Source organism: Gekko japonicus, unplaced genomic scaffold (genome assembly GCF_001447785.1).
Source record: "Gekko japonicus isolate JY-2015 unplaced genomic scaffold, Gekko_japonicus_V1.1 scaffold1998, whole genome shotgun sequence".
Lineage (NCBI taxonomy): Eukaryota > Metazoa > Chordata > Lepidosauria > Squamata > Gekkonidae > Gekko > Gekko japonicus.
Genome location: NW_015162008.1, coordinates 180122 through 194015, shown reverse-complemented (window position 1 = coordinate 194015; position 13894 = coordinate 180122). Strand labels below are relative to the sequence as shown.

The following is a 13894-nucleotide window of genomic DNA, read 5'->3' as shown; positions in this document are numbered from 1 at the left end:
TTGGAAAGAGGGCGGCAGTGGTGAGAATAGAACCCCTCCCTCTATGTGAGAGGGCCATATCTGGTGTTTAGGCTGAGGAAGCCTAAGGGAAACCTGCCTGTTCCTAAGGAAAGGCCCCGGGAGACAACTGGCTGAATAAACATCATTCAGAGGTACTTTATTGCTGAAAGTGTCTGTGATTCTCTAAGTTTACAGGCACTTCAAACCTTACTGGAGCTATAATTAGAGCATAAGCAAATAAATTCCTCAACCCTGTCTGTGTTTGAAAGCCCAGAGGTCATTTCGGGGGGGAACGCGGGGGAACGCAGTTCCCCCGGGTGAGGTGCAGGGGGGCGGGGCACATGACGAAGCCCCGCACCCTGCTTCCGGCCACCCCGCTTCCAGCCCTCATTTAGCCAGGAGGAGGCAGGAGAAGAGGGAGGGTAAGTTGCTTCCTCCCCGTCTCTCCCTACCCCTGCCTGCCTGGGGCCAGGGAGGGCCTTGGCGGGGCTTTCTCGCACTCCCGCTGGCCTTGCAGGTCCACCGCCGGGCCCCTGATGTCAGGGAGTGTGGCATATGCTAATGAGTTATGCTAATGAGTTCCCCTAGCTCTTTTTCTACGAAATGACCCCTGTGAAAGCCTATGCCTGCTTGCCACTCTCGTAAGTTAAATAAACCATTTTTGTTGTTCTGTTTTACTCTTGCCTCAGAGGTTGCTGAGTCCTGCTATAACTCAAATAAAATTACCTCACAACAGCAAATCCTGCATTATAAAGTCACCCCAATTTAGGCTTTTAAACATCCTACCATATTTTCATTTTGGGAAAGGTTCCTTGCAACAAGCCTACTTCCCTCTCCCCATTAGAGGAGGCTATCCCAAAGAGCTGTCAGACCTTCCTCTGGCTGAAGGAAATTTGTTCTAACTTCAGTGGATCTTCTGTGTTCTGCCAGTGGAAGGCCTCAAGCTCTGTTAAGCATACCATAATGTTTTGCAAGTGAAGTGCTGAATCAATTAGTGCTTAGACATCATTTATATTCATCAACACTGGGGTATACCACAGCGATGTAGAACACAAATTATGCCTCAGTGCTAATTGATTCAGCACATGACTTGTGTCCTTTTAAAGGCAAATCACAGGTTACAATAGAGTCACACGTTACAAAGCCTTGACTGCTCCATGTCCCCTGCAGATAAAATCCCATCACTGCCCCCATGTCCCCTTTGTCCTTGTAATGCAGCCAGCAGCAGGCAATCAGCACCGGAGGACAGAATGTTTAGCCCACCCCCTTGCCTTGCCTTGTTTCAAGGGTACTATGCAAGGGAGAAGTGGGCACTGGGATTTTCATTATGCACAACAACACTGTCATATGCCGTCTGCCGACTTAGGAATGGCATTTGTATTTTTTTTTTTTTTTTGGTAACAAAATTTTATTTTCTCAGGAATACAACATATAAAACTTTTCATTCTATCAATTGTCTACCCCATTCCCAGTTCCTCCCCTCCCTCCAATGGCTTCCCACAATGCTTCCACCCCTGCTCCAAATTACTTCATATCATCAACAATATCAGTTTCTCATCATTACAATCTAAAGATAACATCGTTTGACTTAATATTGATCTAAACATATTAAGTTTTGTTTCACATCCCAGTTCTTTTCCAGATAAATTTTAAAATCATTCCATTCTCCAAAAAACTCATCGTCTTCTTTGTTATTCAGTTTTTTTGTAATCTTATCCATTTGTGCCATGAACAGAACTTTTTGTATCCATTCTTCAACCTCTGGTACCTTTTCCGTCTTCCAAAACTGAGCATAAATCATTCTCGCTGTCACTATCAGGTACCAGAGTAAAGTCTTTTTAGTCGTATTGACTTCTTCCATTTTAAGTCCCAAAAGCAGAATTTCCGGTGCTTTTTTAAAAGAACATTTCAATATTTTTTGCATTTCATTGTGGACTTTTGTCCAAAAGTCTACAGCTTTCTCACAAGTCCACCACATATGATAAAATGAGCCCTCATGCCTCTTACATTTCCAACATTTGTTTGACATATTTTGATTCATATTTGCAATTTTCTTAGGTGTCATGTACCACCTATACATCATCTTATAACAATTTTCTTTAACATTAGTACATGTCGAGATCTTAATAGAGTTTTTCCACAAATATTCCCAAGTTTCCATATCCACTTCCTTATTCATATTAATAGCCCATTTTAACATTTGTTCTTTAACAGTTTCATCTTCAGTATACCATTTTAACAACACCTTATACATTTTAGAAATATTTTTTCCTCCTCCACTCTCCCAAACCTTTTCAATTTCATTTTTTTCCTCTCTAAAACCATAGTTTTTTTTGTCAGATCTAAAAAGATCATAAATCTGCATATATTTCAACCACTCATATTCATATTCAATTTCATTCTGCTTTTTCATTACCCACTCTGTTCCCTCTTTTTTAATTAAATCTCTATATGGCAACCAGTCTCTACCTCGCTGTCTTGAGTAAGATATCAACACTTCTACTGGTACAATCCACAATGGTCTTAAGTCACTCTGGTACTTCTTATATCTTGTCCATACCATATACAAAGCTTTTCTCACCAAGTGAAGTTTAAAAAAACTGTCCATTTTTATCTTGTCATACCATAAATATGCATGCCAGCCAAATCTACAATCATGCCCTTCCAACCCCAACAATCTGTCATTTTCAAGCTTCACCCATTGATCCATCCATGTTAGACAAACCGCTTCATAATATAGTCTAAGATTTGGCATTTGTAGACCTCCTCTTTCTTTGGCATCACAAAGTATTTTCATTTTGATCCTTGGTTTCTTGCCTGCCCAAACAAATTTTGACAACTCTTGTTGCCACTTGGCCAACAAATCCGTTTTATGCAGAATTGGTATTGTTTGGAACAGGAACATCAAACGTGGTAGGACATTCATTTTTATAACTGATATTCTTCCCATCAGTGATAAGTTCATTTTATCCCATTTCTTAAAATCTTGAGTCAGCTTAGTCCATAATTTCTCATAATTATTCTTATATAGGTCTATATTTTTTGCCGTTAATTCAATTCCAAGGTATTTTGTTTTTTTAACTACTTCACATTGTACCAGTTCTTGTAGTTCCACTTGTTTTTGTTTGATCATGTTTTTACATATAAGTTTTGTTTTATTCTTATTTACGTAAAAGCCGGCCAATTCTCCAAACTCCTTTATTTTTTGAAAAAGCAATGTCAATTTTTCTGTTGGGTTTTCCACCATAAACATTACATCGTCTGCAAATGCTCGATATTTGTATTGGTGTCCTTTATGTGTCAAGCCCTTTATTTCTTGATCGTACTGTATTTTTTGTAAAAGTATTTCCAATACCCAGATAAATAATAACGGTGATAACGGACAACCTTGCCTTGTTCCTTTCTGTACTTTGAAGTTATCTGTCAGTTCTTTATTCACATTTATTTTAGCTCTTTGTTCAGAATAGATAGCTTCAATACAATTTCTAAAATGTTGTCCCGCTTCAATCTTTTCCATCATCTGGTGCATAAAATTCCAATTAAGATTGTCAAAAGCTTTTTCTGCATCAACAAACAGAAAAGCTACTTCTTTTTCTGGGTGCTTTTCATAATATTCAATTGCGTCCATTACTATTCTTACATTGTCTCTAATCTGCCTTTTGGGTAAAAAGCCCGCTTGATCTTCAGAAATTACCGTTTGTAAATAGTTTTTCACCCTTTCTGCAATAATTTTTGCAAAGATTTTATAATCGTTGTTCAAAAGAGATATTGGCCTGTAGTTCTTTACATTTGTTGAATCTTGTCCTTCCTTTGGAATCAAAGAAATAATTGCTTCTTTCCATGAGTCCGGCACCTTTTTGTTTTCTCTTATTTCGTTGGTTAAAGCTTCCAGGACCGGGGAAATTTCTTCTTTCATCTTTTTGTAGAATTTCGCTGTAAATCCGTCCGGCCCAGGCGCCTTCCCCAACTTTGTCTCTTCTATTGCCTTCATCACTTCTTCTTTTTGAATTGGACCATTTAATAAATCTTTGTATTCCTTACTTATTTTTGGTAGTGGAATCTCCTTTAAATATGTTTTAATCTTCTCAAGATCAACTCTAGTTGTTTGGAATAGTTTAGCATAATACTTGAAGAAACATCTCTTTATTCCATTAGGATCAACGAACTCTTTTCCATCTTCTATTATTTTGGTTATCATTCTTCTCTCTCTTCTAGCCTTAAGTTGCCAAGCTAAGTATTTTCCCGGTTTGTTCGCCCCTTCAAAAGATTTCTGTTGTAACTTCTTTAAATTCCAATACATTTCCTGATTCCAAGTCTCATTCAGTTGTTCCTTCAGCAACTTTAATTCTTTAATAATTTGCTTTTTTCCAGGCTTCTTTTTTAATTCCTTTTCTTTCTGAGCAATTTTTTCTAACACTTCTGTTTGTTTTTGAAGTTTTTCCTTTTTTTGCTTCACGTTTTGCGAGATGAGAATTCCTCTCATCACCGCTTTATAAGCATCCCATACAATCTGTATCGGTGTTTCTTTATTTAAATTTTGTTGAAAGAATTGTTTCGTTTCTTCCTTTAACATCTCAATTACCGTTTTCTTATCCAACAAGTCTTCATTAATCCTCCACAGAAAGGGTTTTTTCCTTTCTGTGGAACTCCATACCACCGGATTGTGATCTGAATTACATCTTGGCAAAATTTCAGTCTTATGTGTTTTCATTGATAATTCTTCAGACATCCAAATCATATCAATTCTGGAAAAAGAGCAATGTCTATTGGAATAAAAAGTAAAGTCTTTCTGCATCGGGTTCCATTTCCTCCAAACATCTTCTAATTTTTCTTGCTTAACTAATTCAAAAAAATTCTTTGGCAATTTTCCGCTGAATTCGTTGTCCTTTTGTGGTTTTCTGTCTAGACGATCTATTGTCCCATTAAAGTCTCCGGCCATAATAACTTGCTCATAAGTCAATTGTTGTAATTGGTCAGTTATATCCTTAAAAAATTTTTCCTTTGCTCCATTGGGTGCGTACACGTTGATCAACAATGTTTTTTTCTGCTGAATCATTAATTCCACACCCACGTATCTGCCATCTATGTCCTTAAAAATTTCTGTAGGTTGTAACTCCTTCTTCACATATGTCACAACTCCTTTTTTCTTGTTTGAGGCCGCAGAACAAAATTCAATTCCAAATAAAGCATTCTTTAAATATTTTATATCCTGTTTTCTAATATGTGTTTCTTGCAAGCATATCACGTTGCATTTCTGTTTCTGTATCCAATGATTGATTCTTTTCCTCTTGTTTGGTGAATTTAATCCATTAACATTCCATGACAACAATTTGTACTCCATTATGCGTTTTATTTTAAAGTTCTCCAAAGACGTCCGCATTGTCCGCCTTAAATTTATAAAAGTCCATCATCGATCTGATCTGAATCCTCCCACCTTGATACGTAAAGGATAAACCTTGTGGAATCTCCCATCTATATCTGATGCTCAAAGCTCTGAGTTTGTCCGCCAAGGATTTATACCTTTTCCTGTCTTGCAGTATTGTTCTTGGGAGTTCTCTCATCACCATAATTTTGTTTCCCTCTATTACAAAAGGGACGTTGAATTGCTTCTTGAATATCTCCTCTGTTATTGATCTTGTTACAAATTGTACAATTACATGGTTTAAGTTCTGGGTCTGAGTCGGCTCTTTTCTTGCCTCTCCTGGTCTCCGTCTTGGCGATTTCTTTCCAATTCACAGATTCGCAAAATAAAGCACTCTTCTAGATGATAAGATTTAGTCCTCCATGCCTCTCTGTTTACGCTTTCCAAAGACCCTTAGAAATATATTAAAAAAGCAAATTTAGTTGAAGTCCTCCTCAAAATGTCGGGCGCAACTTCTCTATGGTAATTTCATGTAGAGTAGGTCAAATTGATACTTTGCAGGCCCTTCCTTCCGCATACAACTCACTTCCGGTCCGGCACCTTTAAAAGTTCCACTGTCTTCCTTTCGCTAATGCCCGTCTAGGAATTCAACTTCCTGGATGTTTCACACGGACCTCTTTCTTTGTGACACCAGCCTGCTCTTCCCACGCTATTGTTCGTGAGTTTCGATTTTACAGTTGCGCACACGGCTCCATCTTCACCACAGGAATGTTAAACAATAAGCGTTTTTACAGTTTTTAAAGGCTTCAATCAACTTTTTTCTCTCCGGAATCGGATTTCTGGGATTTACTATTCATTTTCCGCTCAACCGCTTAATTCAAATTGACTCCAAACTCAGTTCAGGTAAGCGGCACGTTTTTGTTATCTAGCACGTTCAAAACGGGTTTCGCATTGTTTCTTTTAACTCACAGTTGTTGTCCTTCTTCAAAGAAGTCTGCTGACGAAGAATTTATGCCGGTAATCCGGCTCGATCGGCCACTATAGAGTTGCTTGGCACTTGCCTTCTTCGTGGGAGGAGGTCAAAGCCCAATTCAGCTTCTTCCGAAGCTGGATTACGCCAACCTCACACTCCCTCTAGGGCGCTGCTGCCTGCTTGTCCCCCCCCCTCGCTGGGGAGTGATGCGTTGGGCTGTATATTGCCCAAACTGTCAAAAGTGGCCGTCGCTCGCTTCGCACGATTGCGAAACGCTTCAGTCCTCCATCTTAGCTAGACCGGAAGCCTCTGGAATGGCATTTGTATTTTAAACTCCCTCATTCCTACCCATCTGGTTTCCTACTGAGCTCAACAAAAAGCTGCCCACTGAGAGAACATTAGTTACTGGAATACTATATTTCATAATTAAGCAAAATTATTTTATGTCACTTCCATTTTAGTCACCCTGGTTGCAACTATCCATTTCGTAAGGGACTGTCAAAAAAACTGATGTTGTTTGAGGCCATGCTGCATCAGAACACAGGAAAATGTCTGCATGTCTGAATAATTACCCATAACAAAAATTCCTGTCGAAAGCGAATGTTAAGTGCACAAGTTGTAGTTACTAACCTGCCTGTTTTCTAAATGCAAGGGATTTTGTAGATGGAGAATGTTCAAACATGAAACACCCCTCCAATCATCTGAAGAAGTACAACTCCAGGAAGGCCATGCCACAACCTTTTCCCTGAATGTGAAGATCACTCAAGTCTGCATTAACTCTTGTGAAAGAAAAAAACAGCAACCCCCCCAACGGTGTGTTGGGAATTTTTAAAATTAAAGCATCACTCAAAGATCCATATGTGTTTTACATGCTGCTTCACCAGGGGAGTTGTAAAGGCAACCATCTTAAATAACAACAACAACAAGAAGAATATAAAAACAATTAAAAATAATTTTAAAAAATTCCCACTCCCCATTCTTTTTTCTTTTCTTCTTTGATTCCGCATTGGTATAGACAGAGGCTGTGGTCAGACTGGTGGTTTGGAATGATGTGGCACTGCCTCTAATTGTAGCACCTTGAAGTATTGCGGGGCATACCAACCAGACAGCACATCCTGCTGTGTGTCAGCCATGAAGCCATCCCATGGGCACACATCCACATTACTGCAGTGCCTCATCCATGGAGTGTGCTGCCTAGTTGTTTTTAAAAAATGCAGGCAGGTGTGCACACATATGCACTCATGTGCATATGCACATATAGGCAGAAACTCCACAACCCCAGTGGTGGAAACGGATCTGCAGATTCAGGCTGCAGATCCATTCTGCGTGCACTCCCTTATATTCAGACATCCAGCCACGCGCTATGAATGCGTTGGGAACAGAGAACACCACGTTATGTGGTGTCTACTCCATTTCCAACTCGTCATATGATGGTGTGAGTGTGACTGGGGAACGGCTGACAGTGTGGCTGTGTGTCCGTGCTGGTTTAATCCATTAGGGGATGCAGCAATATCGGGCCAAACTGCCAGTCTGAACGCAGCCAGAGTCAAAGCAGCACTTCTGCATTAACTCTTGGATGTCTTTTGCAGATGTCAGACAAGTTCCAGGAATGTTTTCCTACTTTATACATTTGACATAAGGATGGCATAAGCAATCACCCTTGTTTGTATATGAGGATGTATGCAACTCTTGGACAGAAGATCACCAAGTTAGACCAGGGTTGTTATGCAGAAGAAAGTCATGGCAAACCTCCTCTGCTCATCTCTTGCCCTGAAAACCTCTCAAGTGGTCACCATAAATTGGTTGCAATGTGACATCACTTAATTATTATTACATACTTACCAGATCAGTTTCTGCGTTTTTATTATATAAAGCTTCAACTTTGGAATCAAGCTCTGCTTGGATGAGATCTCTTCTTTTCAAGACTCCCTGGAATTGTAAAGTGGTACACAGATTTAGAGTGGATGGCTCTATGCAGACAATTATTTGAAAAAACTACTATCAGATACAAAAGTTTGTGAGAGCATCCAAATGTAAGTCAAAGCAGGGAATCCCCCCCCCATTCCCTCTTATCACTAGAACACATTACTGAAATGGACAGTCAGGAACAAAAAGTACCTGTTCATACATATTCCATTATTAACATTGACTCCGCTGCCATGTGATGATAGCCAATGGCTTTAGGTGGCCTTTAAAAAGGGTATTGGACAGATTCAAAGCTACTCAGGTAGGTCTACCAACAACGATAAGCCACAGTAGCTAAACAGAATCGCCAAGCTCAGAGGCAGCAGGGTGAAGATAGAGGCAAAGAACAGGGGAGGGATGCCGTGCCATCAAGCCTTGTTTGCGGGCTGGTGTCAGCCTCAGTTGGAAACAGGATGTTGGATTAGACAGCTGTTGGATCCAGTCCAGGAAGGCCAAGTTTGGTTGTCTAGTAGCAACTGATTTCCATCCCCCTTCCCCTTCCTGTAACTGAAATATATACGGAGACTTTATTTTTGTATCCCAGTGTTTTTCCTTGCTTGACTAAGATCCCTTGTGGTGTGCTGGTGAGCCTGTGAGCTGAGGCCAACATTAGAGAAATGCTGCCCCCCCCCCCACTCCCAACAGTACACAGCCGGATGGAAATTGCAACACTTGAGGGATCAGAATGGAAAGAATACCTGATTTTTTGCATTAAGGCAAGGAGTAACTACTCCCCTGCAGATACCACATGTAGCCTAGTCAGGGCTGTTTTTGTAGAAAAAGCCCAGCAGGAACTCATTAGCATAATAGGCTACACCCAACAGCAGAAACTCATTAGCATATTAGGCCACACCCCTGACAGCACAGCTCATTAGCATATTAGACCACACCCCCATGTCACCAGAAGTGTGCTCATCCAGCCACACCCACCTTTTGCTTCTTATTCTGTTTACCTTGTTTGTTGTTCAAACCCAGGGCTTTTTTGTAGCAGGAACTCCTTTGCATGTTAGGCCACACACCCCTAATGTAGCCAATCCTAATGAGTTTCTGCTGTTGGGTGTGGCCTATTATGCTAATGTGTTCCTGCTGGGCGTGGCCAACTTGGAAGTCAGCCGGAACTCCGTTCCTGTGCGTTCCTGCCCAAAAATAGCCCTGAGCCTAGTGATGAGGCTGAAGATAAAGTTAGGGAGAAAGGAACAGTTCACCCTCTCTATTAAAAACTGTAATGGGCAATATATGAGGGGATTGTTCTCGTCAGTTTTTTGATGGTGACCCCTGTGGGGGAAAATATCACCTACCACTTCAATACTTCATTTTCTTCAGACCTGCTGCTTTCTCAAGTCGATGTGTTGCTACTCCCCTATGACTTCATTTCATGTAGCTCAAATAATATAGAAACTACATGGAAGGAATGGGATCTTGTGGGAAGTGTCTACCTCCTATGGGCTTTGGCATGCCCACATTACCCAGTCAGCATTAGATCGAGCTATGGAAAAGCAATAAAGCATATCACTTCAGTAAACAGACATGAAGCATCAGGTCTTTTACATCTTTCAAACACAGTAAATACCAGCTATCACCACATGAGGGAGCCTTTACAAGCATTCACATGTTAGTGCTGAAGTAAAATGAACTTGGTGACAACTTTACTGCTTCCCTCATCCCCTCCAAGGAGGGCTCCAATTAGTTTAATATTGCAAGAACCGATCACCTAATACTGAAAGGAGTCTCTGTTTGGAACGGCCGTATTCTAAATGCAGATGCTCTCAAATGTCATGTAAGTGAGGAAGACAGGTTCACAAGGCCCTCACATTCATGAATTTATACAGTCACGTCAAATCAGCAGTCAGGCAAGACAATGGTTTTTAGGAATGATTATGCAGGCTAATGGTTATGCATACTGAGGCAATGCACAGGGACCTTCGGATGTTTAGGCTCTATATGCATGTGACTCCAACATACAAATACCAGGTAGGACAGGGAAGCAGTATCCCAATTCCCCCACCAGCAACAAGTGCCTTCTTTAAAAAAAAGAAAGCTACATATCATACATATCAGTAAAATGAAAGCAGAAAAAGCAGATTTCAAATATCTCTTTTGCCCTCTTTTCTACTCTTTCCATCCCATTCTTTGTACAGAAACTTTCTGTAGCAATATTTGGGTAAACGACTAAATTTTAAACTTTCTAAACACAAGCAGTAAAAAAAATCTGTACAAATTGTAAAAAATTGGTTTTGTTTTTTACAAACTTGAACCTCACATTAGGGCCAAGTAACAACCTTTTCCCCCTCCTAAAGGAGACTCATGAGTCTCTAACACTGCAAATAACTGAAACCCTTTGTTACAACAGCAGCACTGTTCAGTTTTAAAATAAAGTCTAGTCTGTGTACAAATGTAGTATTTCCAGATCAATGTCCCCCCTGTACAACTATGATGGCTCTACTTCCAATTTTGCTTTGGTAGCTGCAAAACCAGTTTGACCACAGTCAAATTATTGCTCCCATATAGACACACCTTATTACAGGCAGCAATGCTGCTATTATATTATTCCCTGTGCTCTGGACACGTTATACCAGTACATAGCTACAAACTGGAAAAACTCAACTGTGATGAAAACATATGAAGAGAAAGTGAAAATCAACAAAGTTCTTTTGAAGCTAATAGAATTTCAGATGGGTCATGATTGACAGGAATGGCACCCACCGACACCGTCCTCACCGCTTCCAGCCTCTGTGTTATGCAAAGAAATTGTATACCTTCAGCAATTATGCTAACATTAATATTTAAAACTTTGAGATAAATAATAATACAATGATGGGTGAACTGGGTATCACCCACATGTGGAAACAGAAGGCTACTTCACAGAGCAGGTTAATGTACACATCCCTGAATGTAATGCAGATTCACAAGTGTTTTCATGATGTGCCCCAATGATGCAAGTGATTCTGGACCATACAGGCCATGACTAGTAGGCCCACAGTGAAGGAAGCACATGCCATTCCTTCAAATGTGACGGTGTACACTGAAATCCATAATATAAGAATGGCATGTTTTCCTTTGGGTGGTGCCAAATTCCTGCAGAAACGCCAAAGTGTTTCAAAATTTACAAAGCACAGATGGTAGACAATAGCCATCTGGCAAGTTACTGAGATAGATGAGCCACACACAGGGCATTTCTGCACAGAATTTTTTTTCCCCTGCAGCTTGGCTTCGAAGCCTCACTATCCCCCCACCCACCTTATACATAGTATTGTTGCCCTGCAGTTTTCTTCGCAACGTTTCCCCATGTTCCCAATATGTGATAATCTCTCACTCGCCAAACTTGAATCAGTCCACTACACTCCCAACCATCAAACTGCATGCATAAACATTCCAGAATTGCTCCTCACAACTTCCTGGGGCCCCTTGAATCAAGTAGTCCCCTATCTAGTATCTGTCATAACCATCCACTACATGAGTCCCTAACTCTTTAGCCCTCTGACACGATCCTTTAGGGCCCTTCCACCATTTTTGCCCAACAGAAGCTGGTATGGTTGAGCAAGATGAGAGACTTCGCAAGCGTGATGGCATGTTGGCTCTCAGGCTCATGAGAGTGCTATTTATGAACCATCACGCATTTTTTAAAGAGGCATCATGTTCTGCTATGCTGGAGCGGGGGGAAAGCTGGGGGTCAATTCAAGGTGCTGGGTATTATCTACGAAGTCCATCATGGCCTCGGACCCACATATCTGCAAAACTACCTCTCCAATATACTCCAGTGCAGCATCTTTGCTCACTAGAGCAAAGCCTTCTGGAGGTGCCTGCCCAGCCGGCCAATGGGTAAGACTGATAGCAGCCACTGTCTATTATTGTGGGTCCCATCTGGCAGGATGGCCAGCCTAATGAAGTCAGGAAGGCTCCCACACTACTATCATGTTGCAGAATGAAAAATGGAACTGTTCAGGAAGGCTTCCTTATAAAGAGAATAGGGACGCAGTAAAATGGAATTGTTCAGAAGGACACTTTTTAATAAAGGGAACTGGATTGTAGCTTAATTGTCTGTGAAGACAATTTTATGCAGTCCCCACCCCCCCTCTGTCTTTCTTGCTCCCCTTCCTATTGCATTGTTAATTGGATGGGTTCTACTGTTTTCATTTTATTCTTTCTGTAACTGCGTGATCCAGTTTTACTGCATTGCTTATTGTATGTCTTGCATTGGTCTTCATCAGATTGTTTGATAACTCTGTAATCTGGCCTTGAGTCTCCACAAGAAAGGCAGACAACAACTGAAGGAAAACGATCAAACCACCCCCTAAGCACCACACTACCCAAAAAACTGAGACTGGGTGCCGGCTGCAGTCCTTCAAAGGGTGTGGCATTGAACTATGTGCTTTTAAAATGGGGTGCTGTAATAACTGCCATCTGTGCCACACTTATGCCAACTCACCATTAATATTTCACTGTACAGCGTGTATTCATGAAGAGTAGGGAACAGGGTTTCAGAAAGCGCCACCATCCGCTTCTCCATAGCCTTGCAGCACTGGTCAGTACAGCTGGCAACGCCTTTCAGGGTGTCTCCTAGGTTCTCTTCAGAAGCAGACCAAAGTGTGTGGATTGGGCCAAATTCCTTCATCTCATAATAATAGTCTTAAAATTAAAGACAACTCCTTATTAATGACTTGCATTCTAAACAACAAATCCATGCAGGACACGAAATTAAATTGGATTTTTAGAACACAACCAAAGGAGGAATGTGTTCTTCTCTCTCCCCCCCCCCCGAATGAAAACTTTAAGAATGTAATCTATCAATATACAGTTCTTCATGACAGCTGGATATTGAAAGTGCATTAAATATACAGATTACATAAATTAAATATATACACATTAAGTAGGGACCTGCAAAATGTCACTGGAAGGGTATTATCTTCACATGCATCTGATGTATAGTATATACTCTTATATTCTGCTCAATCTCTCCTCCCTGTGTTTTCACTCACTTATGACAAGTGGAGACAGGTTACTAGACTGGAATCTCCAGCAGCACCACAGCAATAAGGGGGATATTTATCAGCTGAAACTCCTGCACATGGCTTAAGAACTTGGAGTAAAGCTCCCAGCTCATTCCTTCCATCTCTCATGCTTTAAACCAGAAGCATTCCATGGTCCACCAACTCCAACCAGCCACAACAAACCCCAACCAGTGGAGAAAACTGGTCACAATCACCCAACACATATTATGAGAAATACACTGTGACAACTTGCAAATACAACACCAAAACCACATCTGAGTTACTACAGACCAGGAATTCTAATATCTGACCCTGAAGTAAGGGGAGTTGGTCAAAAATCTTGTCATAAATGAACAATGAACAGTCCCATTTTTCCGGTGAGGTACACTGAGGCTTAAACGTGTAGTTAGCCCAAGACCAGTAATGAATCCACAGGGGATTAAAAAACAACAATTTGTTTTAAGAACAGTAATTTATGTCAGTGCTCTTGAACACAAAGCAATGTTTTATAGCGAGGAAATAGAGACATGCACAGATCAGGCTGAAATGTTATACTTGGGATTCACAAGGCAGTTGCTACAAATAACTTTACATCACATACTATTC

The 13894-nt window shown here is 40.7% G+C and overlaps 1 protein-coding gene across 1 annotated transcript in view; it reads right to left on the bottom strand.

Moving 5' to 3' along the window:
* Positions 1 to 13894, bottom strand: part of SNX7 (sorting nexin 7) — a 58842-nt gene that overhangs the window by 30843 nt on the left and 14105 nt on the right. Inside the window, exons 6-7 of the mRNA XM_015405475.1 lie at positions 12727 to 12926; positions 8178 to 8264 (exon numbers count right to left, since the gene is read on the bottom strand). Of these exons, the coding sequence (XP_015260961.1) occupies positions 8178 to 8264; positions 12727 to 12926 (287 nt within the window). The remainder of the gene's footprint in view (positions 1 to 8177; positions 8265 to 12726; positions 12927 to 13894) is intronic.